This window comes from Phalangium opilio, unplaced genomic scaffold (genome assembly GCF_054372755.1).
Source record: "Phalangium opilio isolate 3A_F unplaced genomic scaffold, DU_Popi_V2 ptg000031l_1, whole genome shotgun sequence".
Taxonomy (NCBI): Eukaryota; Metazoa; Arthropoda; class Arachnida; order Opiliones; family Phalangiidae; genus Phalangium; species Phalangium opilio.
This window is the reverse complement of record NW_028324158.1, coordinates 10,324,104-10,349,933: the sequence shown is the minus strand read 5'-3', so window position 1 is coordinate 10,349,933 and position 25,830 is coordinate 10,324,104. Positions and strand designations below refer to the sequence as shown.

The following is a 25,830-nucleotide window of genomic DNA, read 5'->3' as shown; positions in this document are numbered from 1 at the left end:
AGAAAAATTCCTCTAGTAGACAATCCATTGCCTTCAAAATAAAAAGTGGGCAATTTGTATGTACATTCTCGTAGAATACGATAAATTGATTATCGACAAAATAGCGGGAATTGGGGCGCGGTCTTTTCGGTATTTTCCCGCCTTTCCTCTTATAGACGTGTGTGGTGCTAACTCTATACTCGATCCTGGATGCATTTGTGCAAGCCTTATTTGTAAGGCGTTGTCGAAAATGAGTAGCCATACCCCTGCACCAACACGCAGTGAAGGTAGCACCTGGACGCTCTCCAAGTTATACCCCAAACTCCTACCTAATTCCAATAATCGTAGTTTACTCGCATCCTTGGATGTGACGCCATACCCTGCGTAAAACCCTTAATTTCTATCCATACTTAGAGTGTAATTTTGTATGGTGAATGTTACCCCTTTTTCTTTTAGTACAACTTCTTTCCAACGCCTGTGTTTTGCCTTCCAATAAATAGGGGTTACTGTTTATTTCAATTACAATATTCAACGTTGCTTTACCTACCACTCGAGTCCTTTTAAGGCTTGACAATGTGGCATACTCGAACTGAAATGAACCATAGTTCATCTCAAGAAAATAGTTCAATATGATTAATGCTTATCCAATCTGTTTAAGATACCATTGAGTTAGAAGCAAATTAACTGCATACTGAAACTGAAATCGACTCCATTTTCCCTATACTTCTTGGGTGCCTTTTTTATTTCTGATGCTGATCGATTTCTGTTTGGAATGGTTGGGCAATCGATAGCTATGGCCAAGGAGGGGAGGGGGGATGGGCCAGGGCCCAAACGGCGACGAGAGAAAACTCAGGCTCTTGGGTGCCTTAGCAAATTTCGCGTCAAGTTCCCGAACCGTAATAAGGAAAACCCAAAGAGACGTTCGGAATAGAAATTCCATTCTTTACTCCGGTCGTGGCTGAAGTCGCTGAACTATGGTATGGGTCGCGAATATCAATTTCGTTTGATTGAGGCGTACGTACAGGACTCCCAAAGTTGTTTTATTATCTTCCTACGTATTCGCGTCATATTCGGTTCGGTTCCAGTTACAGCCGGGTCATGTTCGGGTTGGCAGAGAGAGAATTAAAGACTATTTGGTACACAGCTCTATCGTAAATTCTGGTCGTCACATTGTAGTTGAAAATCTTAATCTTGAGGTACTTAAGTTGATGAAAATATGCTTCAAGGTCATGATGACGGAATAGTGCTGTACACTCTATATATAAATGGTACAAGTCATGCCCATGATGGTCTGTGAAATAGAATTTAATGTCATCAATTGAGGACAATCCGTACATGTATTCACTTAACGCGAGAGGTTCCATCATGCCCTACAAGAAAAGTTCAAGGTTATCCCATAGTTTTTATCCCCACTCAGAAAATTAGCAATCAATCCTTTTCTTGTATGACCTCCTTTCCGCGAGAAAAATCAAAGTTTACCAATACCAGGCAGGATCGCGCCCGTTGCATTGCAGACTTGTTCGTTCAAATTTACACCTTATTTTTTGTGGCCCATATCCGATTCCCTCTAGGTTCCACCGTTCTTTGGTTCTTGTTGAAGCGTAATAAATAGAAAACGGTCGGGTCTTGTACCGGTACAATTCCGCGAAACAGCTAGGGGGAACGACGCGCCTTCCTAATGTCGAGACGCGTCTAGAATCCTAGATATTTTCTCCCTTTTATTTACACCAGGATCTCCCTTCGGTACCCATGGTACTACAAGTACACCGCACCGGCTCTTTTCAAAACTCCTCTAGTGTAGTAGGAAGCCGAAAGAACCCCGGTGACACGGATTCTTGTAGTCGAATTAAATGCTCTATAAGAAATGTTCTACCCAACACGGCTAACAGTTTTAGTAAAAGTGTATAAGTTGAAGTGTATACACGTACTGGGCACGAGGCAACGATAAAGAAATTATGACGAGCTATATTTGTTCTGTTCATTTCCAGACAGTGCTCGCTCGCGCGGTAATTAGAGAAAAACAATGATTGCATGCTAAGCCTAAATTTCAAAAGTTCGGCCTTACGATGACTAAGGTTTATTGAGGCGCAAAATCTTTTCATTTCGAAAAGTTTCATCAAATTCTAATAGGATTAAAACTTTCCTGTTCGTTGGGTTATATTTGTTTCTGCTCGTAATGAGATCCCGTTTTCTTTGTAAAATATAGACATAACACAACAAAATGGGTCTGCTTTTAAGAATCATTTTGAACGTGCGATAAGCCTTGGCTCCTGCATCGGGAATAATATGAATTGAGAACAGTCCTTAGCAGATTAATATCTAACATGTATTTGCAAACCGCCCGAGTGCAATTGATTCCATCATGTTCGAAGTGTTTCAGCCCCTTTAAATTAGGTAATTCATACATTACGTCATGTACTTCTGGTTCCACCCAATTTATAAAAAGGGGGAGGGGATGAGGGTTAAGGAATATTGGATAAAGGGATGTATAGCTATAGAGTCGAATTTCTTTGAGTACTGCATGATGTAGAGAGGAACTTGGCGAATCCGGCGAGACACGTATTCTATTCATTGGTTTTATTTTGGGGAACCGTTTTCTTCAGTTCTGGAAAAACTAGAGTAACATGCGGGTCATAGGGAAGTAGAGGGTGTGTAAAAAAAGGAATTGAAGGATACGACGCGTTGCCCTTACTAAGTAGGCCTCTTATACAATGATTTATCGGGTATATACTTTCTTTGATTGGGATGCGACATGCGAAGAACCGACAGACGACGACAGAGAACTCGGTTAGTTTATTTTTTATCAATTTCATTCTGCGGTTGGTTGCTGCGAATGAAAAACGCTTTGAAAGTTTCGATGTAGAAGATATATCGCGTAATTGCAAGAGTCAGGATGCTCTCTAATTGATTTAAATTGTATGAAATTTTGGAAGAATTGTCGGTTTTTTTTCGACAAAGAAATACATACGAATACTTAAAATACAGTATAAGTATTAATTAACGTCTCAATTGCAACCATATATTAATATTTGCTATTCAAACGCAAGATATTCACTTATTTCTCTTTGTTGTAACAATTAATTGTTATCGACGTGCACCATTTTGAAATCTACGATTAAATCCAACCAATCTATTTAAGCTCTCTCAATTTCTTTGCTTTCCTTTTTTTTCGTACAACACTCGTCTAACCTTATTCTGACCATCAGTGGTTAATTCCATTTAGTTTACCCCCAAAAAGAAAAAGAATCCTCACCTGAAATCATTTATTTAAAAACATCTTAAGACCTTTAGCTTTAATTGACGACGAAGGAAAAAACAATAGAAACAAATCAACTAAGCTACTCAAGGTAATCTGTATACAGTTCCTCGAGTTCCTAGCGGGTATAGAGTAAGCAAGCACCTGTATCTATAAATTCTATCCCTTCATGGGTTTGCGCTGGCTGTTCTTGGAAAGCGAAAATCGTTTTCTTGGGCCGCACTGCTATATCCACCTAATAGCTGGATCTCTTTAACCATCGCTTTATCACCGGGCCGCTTCTATTACTTATTCAATATCGAAAAAATTGCTCCGCCAGAAAACCTACTCGCTGTCTAGTAAGCCTTGGTCTTCCTGAACTTGGTGCTCTTCTTTCCTACCTATATACCTTTTTTCCACTAACTCTCACTTAGCGATGGGTTTCCGCTATTGCTATGGCCTTTCTTCGTTTAATAATGAATGTATCCATCCACCTTTGTTTCTCCGTCTCCCGCAAACGTCGCTATAGGATATTGTGGGGTGTGTTTTTTTCCTTAGTTCCGATTCTATGGTATGTTCGAGTATGATGTATTTTTATAGACAAAAAAGAGGATCCATGGGCTATAATCCCACGTTCTTATTGAAGAACCTAGAGAGATGAGTTTCAGCATCAGGCTGCATCCGCACTCTCCGGTATGCGGACCTGTGATTGTGTTAGATTTGGCAAAGTGGCGAGGAATTTCTACTATATTGTTATAGTATATTTTTCGTTCTCGGTATTCTACCTTATAAAAGAAGCTATCAGTTGCCAATTTGCGCACGATTGTACGTTTCTTATATAGTTAATTATATCCATTTTCATCTATATCTGCAAACGTTGAAGCCCTGTTGAAAGCAAAAATCTCGCAGATAAGTTACTCATTAAGTTACTGTTTCGTGTAATCTTCGTTCATTTGGAAAATGGCGATCAGAAATGTAAAAATATCCTCTGGCATTTAATATACCTGTTCACATTGTGGTTTCATACCTGTTCACATTAGCCTATATGTCTTATGGTTTCTACATCTCGCCATATTTTATTGCCAGAACATCTTAAGGCGCAACTACTAGCCTCTTTGCTACTACGTGAAAGTTCTCTTGTTTTTATGGCAAGGAATTCGTCATTTTTATGTAACCGCAATTCAACATGATCACGTGCGCGATTCACCTATTCGTAAGCCTTGGCTATCATTGCTTGTATATACGATAGACACACAAAAGGCACGAAAATGTAGCTGGCACTGAGTCCATTACAATAACGAGTTTTTTTGTGTGTGTGTGGAGGCTCAGTCTTCACCCGTTTCGTGGGCCATATCCACTCTTTTGTTTTTCATTTCTTGTTCTTCTTCTGTCTCGCGCTTTTCGAAAAGAGGATTGTGATGTGTTGTGTGGGAAGAAAGAAACGGATGCGATTTCAACATGTGGCATTTTTCCGTACTATTTTTTTGATACGATATAGTGTATAGTGTACACCTTTTTTGATCGTTTCGAGACGTCTTATGATATTCATAGAGAAACGAGGCTCTTCGTGCCGCGTGCGATATAGCTCTTGGGAAGTAGGAAGCTGCCGGGTCGCGGGGTAATGTTTCCGTGCTTCGAAACTGCGAATCGTGCATGTTGGTCCGGAAATAGAAATTCATGCACGTTATGCGGTTGTGAGTAAGGTTTGAAGTTATGATGAGGTTTCCATCTTGGTTTTTATAGAAGAAACGGTTTCCCGTCAAGATCAAGTGTTTGAAGAAAGATGAGTTCTACTTGTAGATAAGATCAGGTGTTTGAAGAAAAATTAGTTCAACTTGTAGATAAGGTCAGGTGTTTGAAGAAAAATTAGTTCAACTTGTAGATAAGGTCAGGCGTTTGAAGAAAAATTAGTTCAACTTGTAGATAAGATCAGGTGTTTGAAGAAAAATTAGTTCAACTTGTAGATAAGATCAGGTGTTTGAAGAAAGACAAGTTCTGGTTGTTGAAAATTGAAAAGAATTTAAATTTGAGATGGAAATATAATGAAGTCGGTATCAAAATGCTAATTTAGTTTAATATCCTGTTTATCTATCGTTCCCTAAATAAACATACGCCATTTAATGAACACGTACTTTTTCCCCCATTAGGGTTTTTCTGTTCCTGTTAACCCATTGAATGAAGTTTAACTTAGAAAACCCTGAACGCGACACAATTACCTCCACCTTTTCCTTCATTAACCCGCTCCCCTTCACGAACGGTTTCAATTCACCGTTATAAAACGCAATTTTGCTTTTTCCTTTCAAGTATTTTCTCATCATGGGATCGTCATATACAATTTCAGATTAGTTTCTCCTGGCTGCGGTCCATCAGGGTGATTAGTGATTTCATACGTGCGTTACTCATATGGGGAAGAAATCATGGCATCGGGAACATTTTAGATTAGTCTTTGCGGATGAAATTAAGTACAAAAATATTCTCCCGTACAATATAGACCAGGGGTTATCCTGATCTATTCATCATCATGTGATGTAAATTTAAAAGTAGGGAGATGGCATAAGGCTATCATACTTTCCATAAGTTTGACTACGAAGGATATTTGATTCAAGCACACATCCTTTATGCGGGATTTACGAGAGGTATTATCTGTGAGTGCTGCCATAACCTGCATGTGCCTTTTGTTAGTGGTTGACATCCCCTGTCGGTGGTCACTGGTCAAAAACCATGGCCTTACTATAGTCTACTCTTTCTAACCTTGGCCTATCCAAGGATGAGACCATTCTGTTTCATTTTGAACTAGAAACATATAGATTTTTTTTGACTGCCGGTATTATAAGCCTCTACGGTACACCAATACTTATACAGTATAGGGTTTTTACTCTGGTTAATTTTGGTTTGGGATAACGGTATAATATGTTTTTGGATGAGAATGCGATCCGAAGGCCACATGCACATACACGGGAAGGGGAATGCATTTTGTGGGTATAGTTTTCATATTACATATTCATCATTTTCCGGCTGGGGTAAAGTGGATGGGGTGGTTTTTTTACTCTTCGGTCTACAAATAACGAGTTTCCGAACGATTTATGATAGAAATACATCATTTTGACGAAGAATTACTTTCACGTCATTTTTGTAGTGGAGCTTGGTATACTTTTTTGGTTCTTGATTTACGAGTTTTGCAATATTGCGTGTTTTTTTTCTTCCTTGCTCTATTTTTTGTCTAAATATTTTTGAATAGAGCTCTATAGATAGATATATCGGATACCTCTACATAATGATTTGGCATCTCTATCCGCGAGTGTCAAAGGGATTTTGGAACAAAATATCTACCAAAACAACACTCTAAATTACGTGTTTACATCACAAATACATATTAAATTTCCTTTCCAAATTATCTATTAATTATCCTTCTCAGATGCAAACAAGCTTTAATTAGACGGAAGTAAACAAACACAAATTTAATTGAAGGGTTTTTAAACTCGTAAACACTGACATTTCAACCGCTACAAACGTAATGACATAACTCTAAATGAATAAAGGAGTACAATATAGTTAAAATTCATAATCACTTCCGTTAACAAGGCACCAGAAATATATTATTCCAAAAATATAGATTATACCTTTTGAGAACTTCAGATTTTATTCATTTTTGATATGTTTAATTCAACTCCCATCTCATCTGAAATGAAATTCATTTCGTATAGGAGAGGTATTGAAATGAGTGTAACAAAGAGCGTAATTGTAAGCGACACAATACGAAACACTTAAGCGGTGTACAACGCTAGTTTCTTGACATATTTTAAGCAAATTTATCCGTTTTCTGTACGAAATTACTATCTCTGTCTCTCCTATTCTTGAATTTGAAGTAGGCTGTGGTCGCCATCCTCGTAAAGGAAGGACTCCACGGACTTCAAACCTCCATATATACTACACTCTTAAAATCATATATCTTAGTTCTCCAATTATGTGCAATTTGACCTCTCCCAGACTTTTAAATGTTGTTAACCATGCTAGAAGTTAATTATTATAAAGGTTATAAGATTTGGTAATCACTGGCTTCTTTGAAATAATTTCCATTCAAGGAAGAGTTGATTGAGGTCATGCTAAGAGTAGCCTCTGATACCATCCTCGCACTCTTTTTAACAAAAATTCGTCTGCTAGTCACTTTATTTGTTGAAGTAATATACTTCTGCCACTTTTAATAAACAAATTTTAATCCATACTGAGTACACGTATGTATACTTAGCCCTCTGAGATTTTATCAAGATTTCTCTCTGAATTTCCTCGCAATCTAACTCCCTCCTCTCTCTCTCTCTCTCTCTCTCTCAAAATAGCTTTTAAAATGAAAATGTTCAAACGCGTAATTAGTTTTCGAGAGAGATTTGAGGGTAAGGGTTGAGATAATTCGGTATTATCGTCAACCCTGGCTCATGCGGAACAGTTTTCAAAGTAAGAGTTGACTGAACAGAAAGGCATATTTGATATGTACGAATTTGCGTTTGAATTTCTTTATTTCCACCTTGGAAGGGTCAGTACAAATTTAAGTTGATTAAAGCATCAATTTGATTTGGAGAAATAGAAAAATAAATATTGGATAGGAATAGCATTAAGGTATATTTCACGTGCTTCATTTTAATCGGATAAAAGGTTAGTTAGCTTAGCCTGCAGACACTCTTTGCGGCCATTCCATTTTCCTAGAATTTGCATTGACTTTTCTTCTAAATTTTGAAATGTAGAATGCCTGGGTTATCTAGTCTGATTAGTACTTAAAGGTGCTCATAAATTGTTTGGTTTGCATATAAGAATGAATAGGAAGAAAGGACACGGAAATGAATTTTGAAGTGTTTGTGTTTTAACTTATGTATGTATCTTGGACTTTTACTAATTAGCCCAATTTATTATTTCATTCCGAAGGTAAATATTATATTAGGCAACAAATTTTTAATTGTTTCTTAATTTTTAATGAGTTTAGCCTGGAGATAATAATGCAATTATTTTATAATTTATGTTAGATTATTTTGAAATTATTTATTATTGGTTAGGTAACTCGTATATATATATATATATATTTATTTGTAGTTTAAAATGTAGTTGCCCACTATGCATATCAACAACTTTCTCCCGCTTTGGCATTGCAGTTTTCAAAATATATTATTATATACCTTAAATTATATCTGTTGAATAAGAAAAAAAAAAAAGGAAAAACTTAACTCAAATCCTTTTATTTCTTACATGCATAACTATAACATTACTTGACATTTTTTATTAGGATTGATACGTACCTTGCTACCTTTGACATCAATGTAAACTTATACGGGACTTAAGTATAGCTGGAATTGTTTTTTATTCAAAAGTTTTTAGAGAGAGAGAGTGGGCCAAACTCAAGCCAGGGTTAAAGCCTTTAATGCAACTTTAAAAAAAATAAAATATAAAAAAGAAACACAACGGTGTGTATATTATATAGGATATACCTTTAAAATTGAAAAAGGTAGTCACTCTGACTACGTCTTTCATACCAGGTAAATCGGATGGTTGAACCCCTGTGTTAAATTCTCAGGTGTGAAAAGGAAATGTATTTAATTTCCCATATGATCGAGCATAGGAAAACCATCTCGCCTATACTTTACCTATAGTAAAATAAATAAAAAAGAAAGTTCTAGGGCGTCCTGGAATTTAGGTAGATAAGAAAACAGAACACTGGGGCAAGTGCATGGGCATTGTACTGGGGCAGACTCGACCGGCCCCCGAAGTTAAGCATGCGAAACTCTCACTTGGGATAGACTAGGGCCCAACTTACACTAAACTCATCCCAGCGCTTCTCTGTTCGCTTGGCCGGATGCTGCTGGCTAGAGATGAGAGAGAGAAAGAGGAAGAGAGGATGGATGGGAAGATAAATGAGACCAGTTTTTCACGCCTCCTTTCATCCTAGTTTAGTTCGCGATAAGAACGTTAATGCACGACTCAGTTAGGTTAAAGGGTTAAATGTGATTATGCGAAACGCCTTATACCCGGCGTTACACATCATTACCGTTTTTAATTCGGATTTACCTAAGTTCTTTCTACCTTAGTTATTTCTTTCTCAGTATATCCAGGTGGAAAAATCCACTCTGGGTTTATTTTTCTATTCTTTCTAAGGCAGGTAAGGATAGTTCTTTTTTGCTTTGGTTTATTCAGTATGGTTATTTATTTTCAAGAGATTTTCAAATTAATTTAGGAGAAAAATGATTTTTAAATTTATTTGTTAAGTGTTATCTTAATTAAAAGCTTACAAAAATAATGAAAAACCACGGAGAAAAGAATTCTACGTCTCTGTCTATCGCGTTCGGGGTTTTAAATTTGGATTATGCGCAGTAGAGCTGGTGCTACCGGGCTCCATCTTTAATTTTGAAAAGATCGAGGCCCAAGCCTTACTAGGAAATCTCAAGCTCATCTCCCTCCAGGCCTAAACACACTTGACACTGTTATATTTAGGCTTAAAATTCTCATATTCAATATTTTAATAAATATTATTCCCCATATATTTAATGTAAATACCATGTTCAAAAATATTCCACTTGAGCTTTCTGAAATGAAAATTAATAATTTTCTCTCCGCATATTTAGTTACAAAGGCTTAACGTCCTACTAGTAGTGGGCGTACACTCTTAGCCAAGGCTTCGTAATCCAAATGAGAAGTTTTAATACAAAAATTCGGTGTATAAAGTCTTAAAAGTTTCATCTTCCAGCTATAGCGTAGCGCCGAGTTATTTGAAGTTTGGCAGAGAAAATATGAGAAGCAAACTTAATTCTTAATAAATTAATATAAACGTGGCGGTCTTTTCCGTTTGATCCCGGGCCTAAAGAGGGTCGACTATATACATACCTAACCCCAAAAACCAATATTATATCACAGGGTTTGGCTAAGCTATAGCGAGTCGGTTGGACACGGGAGAAAATCAACTCCACCCTATTGGGTAGACTAATATAGACCCTGAAAGTCAATATGGAAAATATTTCTACAGCTTATTATTAAGATTCTGAGAACGTACTATTCCCTTTAGAAAATGGGAAGAGAAAACAGGAGGGTGCGGGAGAGAGCCTTTTGCGACTCTTTTAACAACTGGGGTTTAGATAAGATGGCTGCGGATCTCACGTGATGTCTGGCTCCTCAATTGTGCGCCGAGGTAGATGCGCGTGAGAGATAGATCGGGCTGTCCCGTTATAGTTACCTTCCCTCTTAAAAAAATGTGCTCACTGCTTTAGTACCCTAGTGTAAATAGACGTTATTGTTTCTATAACTAGGTGTCACCTTAAAGCTATGCCCACACACATTCCGGGGTACTGCTGGGAAGATCCTCAAGATCCTCTCTTGTTATTGCGCTATTGAGTTTTCTTTCGTCCTCCAAGATAGCATAGCGAAGGACATGCCTTGGACATATTATATCTTATAGTAGCTCTGTATATTGTTTTATGGTTACTATCATCTCAATTATGTCATCTATAACATTTATACGTATAACTGCACGGGGATGTACCGGGACACTCTAAGAGCACGTTGGTGAGAGCACCAAACGTTAAAATAAGCAATCGACATCCCATAGGAGTGCCATATAGTAACGTGGCGGGGTTTAGAGTCGGGAGTGGCGGGAAATATATGGAAAGCGTGACTCACTTAAAATATCCCAACGCCATCAAATTACGGTTATGGCGCATGCCCCCCCCCCCTCGCAACTCACTTACCTCTTGGTCCTAGTGGGGATATTTGGGTCGACCCCGTGCTCTACTTGAGAGGGAGACAGAGTTTAAAGGTCAACTTCAGTCGCTTTCCCCCTAATTGGCTTATAGTTCGTGCTGCTGGGAGCCCTGGACCTCACCCCATCATACGGAAGTCCCTCAACTGTATATACGTCTCCAAGTTTTGAATTTTGACTAGTGGGCCGAATGGGAGACGATCCTATTAGAAATGTGGTTTTGGGTTGGGGGGCCCCCACTTTAAAGCTACTTTAGAAAATTGGAAAATGCCAATTTTGATAAAAAATATTTAGCAGTGTGTGACAGACGGACAAATTTGAAATTTAATTTTTTTGGAAGTTTTGAGAATTAGTTTGTTACTTATAAACTTGGATAGTTTTAGCTTCTCAGTTTTAACACATCAATGATCTTGAGTTACAAGTAGATATCGTCTCCAATATTTAAGTAAGATTAGGCATGTTCTGAAATTATAAAATGGGTATGAGATTTATTTAAAATTTTAATTGTTATTCAATGTTGTTTTAGTTCTAGTTTTCTGACGTGTTTGCTAGCTGTTGTTGCCACTTGGGAAATTTGAAAATTTTGCCCCTCAAAAGTTTCCAAACACAAACGAATTAAAATGTATCGCAAAACATAACATTTATTCTTCGCTTGAAAACTCTCTCTCCTAAAGTTTCTCGAAACAGTCGAGAGATTAAGGAGTTTCTCAAAATTGAATTCAAACATATTTGGACTCGGATAATAATACTTGTTGCGCGTGGAATCAGGGAAGAGTATTGAAAAGGAGTCGTATTGTGGGGTGAACCAGTATTCTCCACGGCGAGCCTAGACTCCTCCTATAGTGGGAGAAAGGGGGTGAAATATTGAAAGTTTGCTAGAATTCTAGTGCCACGTGATAACCAAGTTTTTCCTTTCCCCCTTTAAGGGAGTTAAGATGTACGGTTGTCAGTCTAAAAAGTCGCGTCTCCTTTTCTACTGCTCCCTGCGATGGAAATATTCGCTTAATCTCTCTAGAATACGAGGCTTAAGTTGAGTGAATTCGCTAGAGCCTCTAAAAATATGTTATTTTTCAATTATTATTTTGCCTTGATTAAATTTTGATAGGCCTAGAGTTTGTCCAACATTGCTAAGCCAATGAAGCTGCGTAGAATGCCACTGTCTCTATCTCCATTATAACTTTGAACTAAATGGTTATTTCACATTGAACCAACCGCGGCTTGCAAAACAATTTCTAACCTTATAACCCTCAAAACAAGTAAACCACGGTTTGTCGTTTTATAGTTGTTTTAACAACGCGTCATTCTGTTTGGTTTTCACTTTTTGACGCGTCGTGGGTTTGTACAGTGGGTATGTGGTTGGATGGGACACCTTCCAGCAAAATTGCTTATCGAGCTCGAATTTCGTGCGGCTAGACTGATGATTCTATATGGGCAGAGAATGCACTATCCACTATTGCCTTGTCTATACATAGGGCCATGTTATTGCGGCTGTCGTTGTCGCTTACTAAAGGGCTACCCTCCCCAAATACGACGTAATTCTAGTAGCGCGGAGAGACTCTCATCGGTGCCTATAAGGTTTTCTAGATAAGATGGCTGAGAAGAATTTATACAAAATTGCGTATTATAGCTCGAACATTAATTAAAAAGTTCTGTAAATTTATCTTAATCACTATTTCCATTTACCGCTCTGGGGACCTTCTCTGTAAACTTTGGCGTGTTCCATTTGTAATGATCGGATTTCCATTTACCGGGCGCTCCGATCGAGATCTGCTCGCGATTGATTCGCATAAAATGACAGATCAGTGTACGGATTGCTCGCTAAATTTGTAGAGACATTTTGGTGGGAAAAAACTTAATATTAATTGACATAACAGATCAAATCGCGACCGAATCATCTGAGAGCCATGCAGTAAATGGAATAATGATCCGTAAGCCATCTCATCTAGAAGCTCGCTCATCTTTCTCCCGAGCTTCTTTTAGGCCCTGGACTAAAAATGACTCTTCCTATAGCTTATCCCTAGCTATCTTCTCTCTCCTCTCTAGTTTTCGGCTCGACAAAAATGAAATTTGACGTGTCTTGGTAGTTTTATCGAAAAGCGGAAAGTTAACGCGCTGGAAAGATTGTAATTTTGTCCTAGGCATGCACTGGATGGGGGGTTCATACGCTCTACGCTTCGCTTAGTACCAGAGAACGTACCCTTCAGGGTGGCCTATACCACTAATAGAAACCCTAACCGTAAAAACCTAACCACTCCAAGTTCTCCAACCTACAACTTTCCCCTCTCGCGAAATTCTATATTCTTATTTTTGACACCGAACGAATTATGCAATACGAGTTAACGCGCCCTTCGATGCTCTGTGACGAGTGGTACACGAACAGAGCCCAACTTATGGAACCCCTCTTACTTACAGGAGTTCCTTTTTCACCCCATAATTTTCGTAATAATGAATTTGGAATATGAGCTACCGTCTTTTTAAAGATGAGACCCAATATTATGATAATCTTAATATGAACTGAACTCCTTTCTATAAGAAAACTTGGCTCTCTAAGCCGCTCAAAGGGTATTATTTCTGGTGCAAAGATTCGTTTTAAATAATTAATTTAAACTTTTGGCGTAGTCGCATGTTTCGTTAATTTATTTCTGCATTTTTTTTAGTACTTCAAAGTATTTTTTTTTTTTTTTTTTCAAATAGTTTCAAAGTCAAGTGATATTTGACTACACCGCAAAAACCTCTCGTATCTTCTTTTTCTTCCAAAAAAAATAACAAAATTCTTTAAAACGGAAGCTTTTAAATTTTAGTTTGGTTAACTTCCGGGTTTTTACTTTCTGAAGTTAACTTTTGAGAGGCAAAAATGAAAAGCCAAACGTCTATTGGCAAAAAAAAAAAAAGGAGAAAAAAGGTCTATTTTATTTTTTTACTCAGTGAACTCTTTATAGCAATGTAAATACCCCTTGGCTAAAAATCGAAGTTTGCCTGCATGGACTGCACTGCCTTGCACCCCCTCCTTTTTTTCCTTATCCTCGATGAAAAAGGAACCTGCAGTATATATTTTCTCCTTAAACTCTGAACAAAGCTATCTAGAAAGATTTATCGCTATTTTTCAGTTCTATTTGAATATTTAGCTATTTTTTGGTGAGGCCTACTTCTTCTCTTTAAAAGTCACTCCAAGTTTGCTTTATGGTTTGATTCTAAACTCGATGTATTTCGTATGAGAAGGTTTTAATATGGAAGTACGTAATTGATTGTATTGCATTTCGAAACTGAAGTGTGTTCATTTTTGCGTTTGAAATCCGTAGTGTTTTAAATCAGGATCTGAGTTAGTTCTGGTGGATGTTAAGCACTTCTTTTTGAACATGACACGACTAGTTCTTGTAGTAAACCGTTTTTACTTTACAATATGGTCCTTTTTCTACTTTTGATAAGGCAAATTCACTCTTTAGTTATATTTGCGCTCGTTGAAAACTCCAGATGAATCTAAACATTCAAGGTATTCGACTTGAAATGCTACCATTCCTTAAAGGCTTGTTGTATGAGTTTAAATTCTGGGTTGGAAAATGAAGTAACTAAGGCTTAACCGCGGTACATTCTGAAGTGGAAAAAGACAATATTGGAGTTGATATACGGCGTAAAACGGGCGTGGAAAGCCGGGAAACTCAATCTCGGGCCCTGCATGGACGATCTAACGGGCTGATAGCGATACATTGTCTGAGAGTCAACAAGAGAAGGACTATGTGGTCGCCAAGCAACGGTGACTCCTTCAAAATTCTAGCTCTTTCCTCACGCGCCTTTTCTATATGCCTACCTAACTAGAAGGAAATTACGTATGAGTTATAAAATTCCGCGAACATTGGGTTTGGGATCGTCGTTTGTTCAATAATACTCCCGCCTTGAATGGCACCTTAGTCATTGTTTTCAGACTAAGGAGAATTGATACCATTTACACCAGGAGGTCAGGCTACTTGGTGTGCACTTTATCCGCCTAGTAGCCTGACCTCCTGGTGTAAATGGTATCAATCTTCCTATGTATACCCTATGCACTTTACAAGGCTTAATGAATGTAAATTAAGTCACAGGAACGTCGTCTGATATGCGTAGAAGGGTTTTAAAATCTATTAAGCCTTTACCTGCCAAAGAAACCGTCCGTAACACTGACTGACATGGATGGTATTATCGTTAAAAATGAACACTTCTTGTTAATGTACTTTGACTTGAATCAGGCTATATATATAAGAATTTTCAGGCTTTTGGGTTGGCGAAGAGAGGAAACCAAAAGAGCCTGCATGCAGGATGCTTGGCCGAGGAGATAGTTCATCTGCATCGCTGCAAAAATCCAGTAGCGATGGGGGTTTGACGTTATATGGTTAGATATTTTGGGTGCTCCGTGAAAGAGGCAAGGGTCACGCCTTCACCATCTTCTATCAATTGAATTACCCTTTCGACCATGCTAAGCTTTGCGAAATAAAGTTTGGCCGTACGAGAAAACGGCCCCGGGCTTGTAAACTGAACGGTAAAGGCCTCTGCAATGCAATGCAAGATCTTCTCCATAATCTAAAATTGCCGTTTTAGGTAGGGAAAAGGGTCTACTGCACATTCCTAAAATAGTTATTTTCAATCGCTCAGAAGGGGATCGCTGTTGTGCTGAAGAGCAAAAGGGTAGGAATGTCTCATCTTAGGAATAGATACGTTTTATTTAAGATTTGAAGTGATATAAGTGACCTAACGTAGATAGTAAATACCGAAATATTTATAAGAAAATCTAGTATACTTTTTAGCAGGGTTTTTAGTATCACATTTAACGGTAGAATTAAAGCGGAAGTCATAAGCTGCATGAGGGACACGTTTTTTAATGTAACTGCTTAATCTCTATATTTTATTATCAGATCCATTTTTATTTTATATTTAAAATCATTATTAAATTTAATCCGTGCATGTACCAAGGCACAAACACATTAGCCCCATTTAGAAAAATATTAATTTTAAATATGTCGCATTATCCTCTATTTTAAACTATTTATAATGAAGGGCTTACGCTAATGGGAACCGAACATCATTACAGATATACAAAAATAAAAAGGTATGTTAAATAAATTAAACTTTGGAAATTTAGGCTTTGTAAACAATTAAATAAGTAATTTTACAGCACTATATTAAAACTCGGCTAAGTATTTAGCCTACAAATAGATATGAGCTAGAAAATTAATATTCGCGTTTTGCAGGTTTTAGATTTCGTAAAAAATAATGAATAAACAGCCCAAATTTGGCTGAACACGAATTTCCCCTGGTCCTTTGCATTGTTATTGAATAAATTCCATTTCATACCGCGTTCCCAAAACAGTATATACGTATATGTTTTAAAAATTTCAGAGGGAAAGCGTACCGTAGTTTAAAGGTAGAATCCATGCATTTTATATATAATTTATAAAACGCAAACTTCAAGCTAAGATTAGACCAAGGCTTGAGGTTAGAAAAGTCATGTGTTGTGGCTTTCAACTTTGGTCCAGTATGAATTTAAATCATAAGTTCATAAGATATGTTCCTTCCATAAGTTTATGAGTGGTTACAAACTGGAGCTTGTCATGAAGTGAGTGACGTAGGTCATAGATTCGAGGTGAAGCGACGCTTGGTGAGGCACTGCTTAGTATGTACAGTAGTATGGAAGTCCTTCAAAATTTCCTGCAAAATTAACCACCGAGTGTAGTACTTCAATTCTCGCTTCCGCCTTTCTTGAACTAGTTATCTCGAGCTGTAAGTCTCTAGCATTACGAAGTATATTTAGTGTCATACTTATGGAACATATCACTTATAAACTTATGCTTCAACTAATATCCCATAGGATGATTCCTACGTAGCTTTATTTTTGGGTCACATCGGCATCGTTATCCGAAGCCTGAGTTTTATAAGGCCTTTTATTTACTCGTGCTGGGTCTCTTGGCCGTGGTGGTCCTAACTTCACTTCACTTCGATCAGGCAAATAGACCATTTTTCATTTTAGTAATGGATTTTTTGGGCATGGTCTATTCCCAACTGAATTTCAGGGGTTTTTCCAAATAAGAGGGTTGGTTGGAAGAGTAGCATGTCAAAATTACCAAACTACATAGAGAGAGCCTGGCTCTGCCTAACATCAGTTTGTAAAATGTCCTTTCTATAAAATTTTTATGTTTATCTAAAAAATAACAGAACCTAAAGGGTTTTGTTATTGTTGTGGTGATTTTTATATCACGAAAATTTTGACATAAGCTGGGCCTTTTGGGGGGGGAGGAGAAGAAACTGAAGGTAGTTAATATCAATTGAATGTACGCTTGCTACGTTCCATACTCCTTGAGTGGAGTGGATTGAACTAGATTTAATAATGTTGTTTGGGTGCCGCTCAATTTACTGTAAATTGATCCACGTTAAAAGAAGTAATTCTAATCCGCTATAGTAAAGATTCCCGCGTCAGGCCTTTAGGCTAACTGAAATTGAACTAGTCTTAGTAAACATTCCCATATTAGAACTGAAATTGAACTAATATGAACTACTTAAAATAACCCAGCGTTGTTTGTACTCATTTTAAAGCTCTCATTAAGTAGAATTCGAATCTTTCACTTGTTGATTCAAATTCCGTGATTGGGTATTGATGAACTAATATGAACTTGTTTGAACTAGTATAAAAGCTCTAATTCTAATCCCTTCTTTTATCAATTCATATATACATTCGACCGAGCGGAGGAGGAGTACGTGGGAAATCCTTTTTTTGAAGTTCTAAAGAATAGATATTCGAAATCACAACCTACCATTGAAGGACCACCATCCTTAGATCCTCTGGCCTCAGAGGCACGCAGTCTCTCCTTTTAAATCTTCTTTTCTCGCTTGGCGACTCAACGAAGTCGATTTTCTCACTGCTCCCCTATGCGGTAACCTCCGCATAAATAGAGCTCTATTTTTATCGCTTTTTGAGGAATAGGTTTCATCCACGATATCGTTTGAAGGTGGAAGATGCGTTTGCCAGGAAATGAGTGAGGTTGAGGGAAAAAAAAGGAGAGCCCTGTATGTACCACGATCGAAGAAAAAGAAGATGAGCCATGCAGCTTGGGCAGTGAAAGCTTTTATTGAAAACTACCCATAGCCAAGGCTTAGCCCTTAATGTAAGCGAGACCGCGAGCGTTACAACCCCCCCTAACCCCTTCTCTTTCACTTCCCTCGACATTTTTTATTTCCGCCATCTACGGTTTTTCAATAACCCCTTTTGTGTATCTCAAAGTCTGTTTTTTCGCATAAATGAAGGGATATACCCGAGAAATAAAGCTTCCCCACCCATCTTACCCCTTCTAATGTATGCAGTTTTCGGCTTCGTTTGCTGCAGAACGCTTTTTATTCTTTGTAAATCAACATTTTTATATATTCTTTTTTTTATATAAGGCTAAAGAGGAAATCTTGCCCCCATAGGGATGCTAAAATACCTCCTACCAATAATGCATCTTGGGGAGAGAAAAATACGTCATAACAGAGGCCCTTAACTTGCTTAGCTTTAAAGGGAAAGATGCAGTTGAAGTAAAAAATGCGCTTATTCTTTATAAACAACCCCCTTTTTCAAAATGGAGTTTGGTTGTTTGACCTCTGAACCCACCTTGACTTTCTTAAGACAGAACAGTCGGGACGTAACATTGAAGCCCAATTTAACAACGTCTTTGCGTCCACATAACCAATAATATTCCTTCTTTAGCAGACGATACCGCAACCCTTCATCCCCCCCCCCTTGTTTGAAAAGTTGGAGAGAAGTCAATATTTGCTACTACCCCTTTAATTCTAAAGCTAGGAATGGAAAATCACCACTAATACCTCAAAATATAGGTTTATACCTCCTCATCATTTACCAATTAGATAAATCTTTAGACATGATCTAAAAATACAAAATGTAGGGCTTGCAGTAACAGACATTTTCCAAGAATTTGTATTCAAAGGGGTTCAAAAATAATTGATTTAGACCTAACGTATGTACATTCATAACGCGAATGAAAAGTTTGCCCCCAAAAATAATAGCAAAATTTTCGTAACAAGTCTTTAATCAAATATAGAAAACGGTGCGATGGTAAGCGGCCGGGCCTTTGCAGTTTGCACTATAATTTAAATTATTGAGGAAAGTTTTGGCTGCGCTATTCGAAGAATTTATTTGCCTCCTTCTTGTCACTATACCGCCTTAGAGGAATTAAAATTAATGTTATATTATTCACATTCTGTATAATACTTGTATAAGAATAACGAAAGGAATTTATACCTTCTATACCAAATTTGCCTTAAAGGATGCTAATTAGATATAAAAGTAAAAATAGACTTAACTCTTAAGATGGGTTCTCCTATAAATTTATGTTTCCGGAAATATATAAAGATATATTACGTTATTACAATATTTTTATATTTAAAAAAGGGGTCGTGACCTTTATCTAAAGAACTGAGGGCGTATTAGGAAATGGTATTTATAAGGATGGGTCGTTTAATTCAGTGTGAATAAAAAATTACGGTTGGTTCTTAAGTCCTTATTAAAAGAAGATATTAATTGGGGTGGTTTGTAATGTGAATTAAAGTGTTTGATTATTAAATGGATAGTTCAAAGTTTACTGCTAACGAGCAAGTATCTTTTATAAAAAGGTATAATGCGGTGGACATGTTTCTCTTGTTAAAAAAGCGCCGCCTGGTGGTAAATTTTTCCGGAAAAATAAACCATAACCTACTGTGATCTCTATCTCTATTCGTAATTAGTCACTCTCGACCAAGCGAAAGATGGCGCGCTAGTCTCTTTAATATTGCATCTAAACCCCTACGGCAGACCCACACTTACGCATTATGGGGTTACATTAATAAACCATAAGTATGGTATGAACACAACCTCCTCGTGAAGTATGCCAAATTTAAATAAAAATGATACAAATATTTTGTATAAAAAATTGGATACAAAGTATCCATAGGTTTTTATTTTATTATTATCTCTCTCTCTCTCATTCCCGCGTGGTAATTTTTCCCCTATAATCTATTATATATAATATTTACAGTTTTTTTTGTGTGTGTGTGTTCTTGTTTATTTTAATATTTTTTTTGTTTTTGTTTTTGCGACTGGAACTTTGTCTCTGAAAAGGGGGGAGGAAGGGGGTATAAAAGTACCCCACGTGATTTTAATAATTTGTGTGACAACATTTTTGTTGAACAGGACAAAGTTAATTAACGAAAACGCGAAAGAGGTTAGGATGTTTTTTGTTTTCTTTTTCGTTAATTAATTTTAATTATGGTTTTTTTAACAGTATACCGTGTGTTATACAAATTTAGGGGGTGGGGGAATATGTTTTCCCATAAATACTATGACATTTAGCAAACAAATATTTAGGCGCTATTATATATTCATATATATATATATTTTTTTAGGTATTTTTTTTCGTCATACTTAGTTTTAATTTTTTTGAAAGAAATTATTTTAATTCAAAATTATTCTAAAAAACATTTGGCACAAAACAACACGAATGAAGCGCCGAACTTGTTTTCTTTTTCTAACAAACTTTATCAAAATCATACAAAAATTATTTATTTAAGAAACGTAATGGACTATGAAACTGCTTCACTGAAAAACAAATAATCAAACAAACAAACACTTTCGTAAAATAGTTTATGGAATAATTAATTATATTTTTGTTAATGAGTTTTTATCTTTTATTTTATTTGGTTTTTTTAAAAAAAACATAAACACCAATGGTATTATGGTCCAAACTGAAACGTCATTGTTTGTTTATAAATCCGTTTTCATATATATTTTTTTTCTTTTGCTTTTTTTTCTGGGAAAACAACAAACAACATCAACAATATATTTTCTTTTTCAATTTAAATTTTCGTCAACAGATGCATTTTTCGCGACGCGCGAACTGATACTATTCCAAAATTCTCGCGCACTTCTTTTTTATATAAATCGCGTTTTCCACCATTTTATTTTCTAAACTAACCGAATCTTTAATTTGGAAAATTCAGTTAATTGTTTTTGTTTTTGTTTAATTTATTTATCAGTTTATATTTGTTTCACTTTTATTTTTTTTTAATAATTTTTTTTTGTTTATGGAATCATTAGGATATCAAATTAAGTAAAAATCTCCATTAGTTAGTGATGATAAATTATCTACTCTCGCGTGATTGGTTTGTTTGTTAGTTAGTTTACCTGTGTTTAAATTTAATTAACTTTATTCTTTTGCGTGAGGAAAATGTTATTCGCATTTAACTTACGAAGTCCGTCTTCGATTAATATTTTTTAAGCCTTGGGTTTTATGTTTCATTCTATTTTTTTTATACCAAAACAATTAAAACTCGGATATACCATACAAATACCGAGTTTCTTTGGGGAAAGAAAAACCTTTTACGAAATAGTTAAGTTTGGGAATTTAAATTAGGAGGTCATACTTCGGTACCGTCGGAACCGCCACCGTCATCCGCGTCTTTGACTGTTTGTAAAACGGGAACGTGTAAGATAGGATTGGGCACGGGGGTGGACTGAACCGGTCGGAAATAGGCGGAAGGGTGGTCGTACGCGTCACCCCAATCCTGCCTCCCGGATCCGGCTTGCGACAAGGCCGGCGATTGACCTCGTCGATCGAGGGTCGAGGGTTGATATTGAGGATGGTGGTGATGGTCCATGGGCTGCGTCCTCTTGGGACGTTCCAAGAGTAGTAAGTCTGGTTCGTCGCCTGAAGCGGATCGATCTTGAAGTTCGCGTACGCGTAGCGTTTCGAATGGGGCCGGTGGAGCTTTCAAACCTTCCGGGTCTTCCGTGGCCTCCATTTCGGAGCTGCCGTCACCGCGTTCGCGTTGATCGTTTATCACTCTCCGGTCTCCTTTGCGTCGTAAAGTGTCCGCTAATTCGTTATGTAACCTGGCGTTGGCCTCCGGATCGTTCGAGGTAGGAGCCACGGGCATGGGTACGGGAATAGGACTCCTTCTCGGTGGCCATTCCGGCGGCACGTGATCCTTGACGACCCAGACGTGTGGCGATAACGAATTCCGCGTGTCCATCAGGGGCTCTAAAGGTTCCATTTCGTGCTGGTGTAGGTATGCTGGCGGTAAAACGCTAACGTTTTGGGGCCTGGGCGATAGTAATTTGGTATCGGCTTCGTCGACGCAATCCGGAACCTTTTCCAAGGGGGCTAGTTTGTTTAAAGGTCCTCCGACCGCGGTGGCTTCGGCCCTTTGACGCCTGTCTCGCCTCCGTCGACGACAGACGAAGAGAACCACGGCGAAAATGATTAATACCAGTAAAGCCCCTCCGACCACCCCGACTATTAAGCCGATTAGCGTATCTTTGTTACTGTCCGAACTTCCACCGGACACTCCACCCGCTTCGAACTCTTTCACTTCTTGGGCGTTTTCGTCGTGAGGGACTCCGCTTGGATTCCCGGGTCGTTTAACCTCCGTTTCCGTTACCGGTTTTCGAGAAACGTGAACGGTAAAATTCTTGGCTACTTTCGCCGCCACGTTTTCCGCTTTGCAGGAATAGGTTCCTCCGTTCGGTTCCTGAACCGAAGTGACTGTCAGAGACGAGTACTTGTCCCGGTCTCCTCGTTCGACCACCGTAAATATTTGACGGGGCGATATCCCCTCGGATAAATTGCCCAGTACGCGATCCCTCCAAAACCACTGTATGGTCGGTAAGGGATCTCCGGTCGTCTTGCATTCCAACGTGACGTTGGTTCCCTCGTAAACGTGAAAGGCGCTAGAGGTGTTCAGAAACGCGGGCGGGCACGCGAACTCTTCGGGCATGACGTCCTTCCACGACCTTCGCGATAACCTGGCCGGTTTTTCGCAAGTGGGGGAGACGTAAGGGATGTTTCGAATTTCTAACCATTGTCTCAGGGGCCTGAGTTCGCAATCGCAACGCCACGGATTGAGATCGAGGACGATGCCGTTAAGGGATTTGAGCGGGAGAACGGCCTTGCCCGACAGCGTTTCCAAACGGTTGCCTTCAATTTTTAAAACAGACAGTTTGTCCAGACCCTCGAAAGCCCCGATGGCCACCGAGTCAATCTGGCAAAAGCTCACTTCCAACGACACTAAATTTTTTAAATCCGCAAACGCCTGTTGACCTAGGAAGGTGATTTTGTTTCGACTCAGAATCAGAGTCCTGAGCGATTTTAAATGACGGAACGAGGCCGTCGGAACCGTGTTTAAGTAGTTTTGCGTGAAATCCAACTCGACCATATTGGTTAAACGCTCGAAAGCCATTTCATCCACCTGTTCGAGACTACACGAGGGCATGTACAGCTTCTGCAAGTTTGTTAAATGGGCGTCGACGAACGTTTGACGCGGCAAATAGGGAAATCGATTACCCTTCAAATCCAAGACCTGAAGTTCGCGGTCAAAATCATTGGGTACTTTGGTCAAAGACAAGTCGTGACACGTTGCCGTTTTCTTGCCGTTTCTCCAAATACAACTGCACTTGGGATGGCACGCGAACCCGGAGACACCGTGGGTACCCAAGAGTGCCAAGACCACGACCGCCAAACACATGAAGGCCGCGCTGTTTGACGTTCTCGGAGATGACGCGTTTCGAACGACGCGTTGACACGTCCGGCGCCGACGACGACATTGTACCGAAGCCGCCGCCGTTGCCGTTGCCGGAACCGAACTACCGCAATTTCCGGTCGAGGCTGATTCGTTCCTGTCGTCGTACAAGTCCCCGTTGGAGCGTAGCCGGTGATGGCAGATGTAACAGCAAACGATGGACATTCTTCCGGGAGAGATCTCATCTGACGAAGCCGGAGGATGATGTTGACTCAAGATTAACTCGCGTTCCTGTGCCAAAACAAAGATAGAAAGAGAACAAAAGAAAATTTAGAATGATTAACTTTTCCAGATGGATAATTTCACGAGAAACAAGGTGAGCTTAAATTAGAGTTGGGAATTTAATCTAAAGTTTGACGCGGGATCACCTTCGAGAAGACCCGATGTGTGGCGAGTTTGAAAATGGAAACATTTTTAAAATAAGTAGAAATAATCTTAAATTGTAGGCAAACAAACACTCGCAGTTAATTGAATGAGTCCCCAAAGAGTACGTACCTCGGTGTCTAACCTTAAATTTCAACTCCATAAGGACGTACCTAGTTAAGGATATATCTCAAGAACTTACTTGGGAAAATAACTCGACATTTATAAAGGGCTTGGCGCTAACCTAATTCAAAGTTTATACCGTAATTGCTAAATGCAATTTTAGGTTACTGACCCGTTAAAAGCAAACGTTGGCCTAACGACAATTTAGACCTATTTTGAAAATTGCTCGATTCAACCAGGAACGTAGTAGTAATTGAGTTAGAAAACATTATACTTAACTTTAAATATATTTATATATAAAAAATATAATATTTCATAAAGCACAGCCATTTTATACTAAAAATATCAAAGATTAAAGCTGAAATATGAAAGTACGAAAGAAGAAGGTAGTAAAAACCATTTATTAAAGTGTCTTGTTCCGCGAAGTCGTTCAAAGCAGGCTAGCCGAGGCTTAGCTTTAAAGAAATCCCTGGTATAATCATTGTAAAACCCGTAATATCGCATTAAGGGGAAGTAAATTGGAATATTTTTTTCCTTCCTTTCCTTCTGCCTCTCGCCTCCCTGGTTCTTTCTCGGACCTTTCCTCTCCGTATATCTCCAGGCGCTCTAAAGAGGCCCAAGATGAGAGAAAGAGAGAGGAAAGGATGAAGAGAGATTGGAGTCTATCGGCTTTTGAGCTCCGCCGTTTTCCCTGGCCGGGCTTCATTTTAAGATCATTATCTTGGCGCTAGCATCTAACCAAGAAAGGAGAGCTCGCGCCAAGTCCATCCCAGTATTCAACGTAAGCCTAAAATTTGAAACCAAGGCCCTGATGAGTTGGAGTTTCAAACCCTATGGAATTTTACAAGTGGGATCAGGACGTGGCCATGCTGGTCGAGCCAGGCTTCGTGACGTCATTGGAGCATCAGAAGCGATTATTCGGTAGATTGTAGCCCCCCCATCTCGTCCCCCCCCCCGGTGTAGTTTTGCCGAGAAAGGGAACCGGGAATGCAGCGTAACTCCATTAGAGAATTCGTTTCGTTCGGTACTAAGAGGTCAGCTGCCTCTGACGACAACGAACCTAGAAACGAAGGAAACCCGAATAAAATCGCGTGCCTTGGAAATTAAATTGGTCAACGCTGCGACTGCTTAGAGAGACGGAAAATCGAGAGAACCGAGCTAACCAAGGCCCGATTCTATTCCTACCTTCCTAACCTTCTTCCACTTCTATTACGTATGCGCGCATATAGTCAGAATCTTTCTCCCTAATGAATCGCGGACTACTTTCCCGAGTCGAGAGGCCATTTCCTTTCCTTTTTAGAAAGAATGTAACGGGGGTGACGTATCTATATACGTATAACAAGGTTCTACCCTACAAGTTTGCTGATGATTCTGGAACTATGCTTGGTTGAATGACCCAAATAATGATTGGAAAGGGAATACTATGCAGATTTCACGCTTAATAGTCTCGCGATTTTTTTTTAAAAAAAGAACTGATAATGGATGGAGATAAATTAAAATTCAGTGTATATTCTTTCAAAAATGGTGAAATATTCAGTATAGCTTGAGAAACTAGATTTATATAAAATCACTTTTGTGTAATTATTTTTAGATAAACTTCGTGAGCAATTGCATATTTGATGTTCTAGGTCCAGTGGTTCACACTTGAAAGTTTAATTTTTATTCGAAATACCATAATGAAATTTTGAAATTTAGCTTTAATTAGGGTTTAAATTAGGTTAGTTTTAGTTTCAATGGACGGTGCAAAAGTTTGTAAGATATGTTCCGTAAGTTTTCTTTCGTAATACTAGAGACTTACAGCTCGAGCTAGTTCGAGAACGAAGCGAGAATTGAC

The 25,830-nt window shown here is 38.4% G+C and overlaps 1 protein-coding gene and 1 long non-coding RNA gene across 4 annotated transcripts in view; one reads left to right on the top strand and one right to left on the bottom strand.

Annotated features, from left to right (window-relative positions):
* LOC149690561 (uncharacterized) overlaps positions 1-25,830 on the top strand; it is a 159,042-nt gene that overhangs the window by 53,653 nt on the left and 79,559 nt on the right. The gene's annotated exons all lie outside the window — the stretch shown is intronic.
* LOC149690562 (uncharacterized) overlaps positions 19,854-25,830 on the bottom strand; it is a 78,881-nt gene continuing 72,904 nt past the window's right edge. For all 3 annotated transcript variants that reach the window (XM_089870110.1, XM_089870112.1, XM_089870111.1), the window contains one exon: positions 19,854-23,741. In XM_089870110.1, the coding sequence (XP_089726236.1) occupies positions 21,351-23,675 (2,325 nt within the window). In that variant the 5' untranslated portion in view covers positions 23,676-23,741 and the 3' untranslated portion in view covers positions 19,854-21,350. The remainder of the gene's footprint in view (positions 23,742-25,830) is intronic.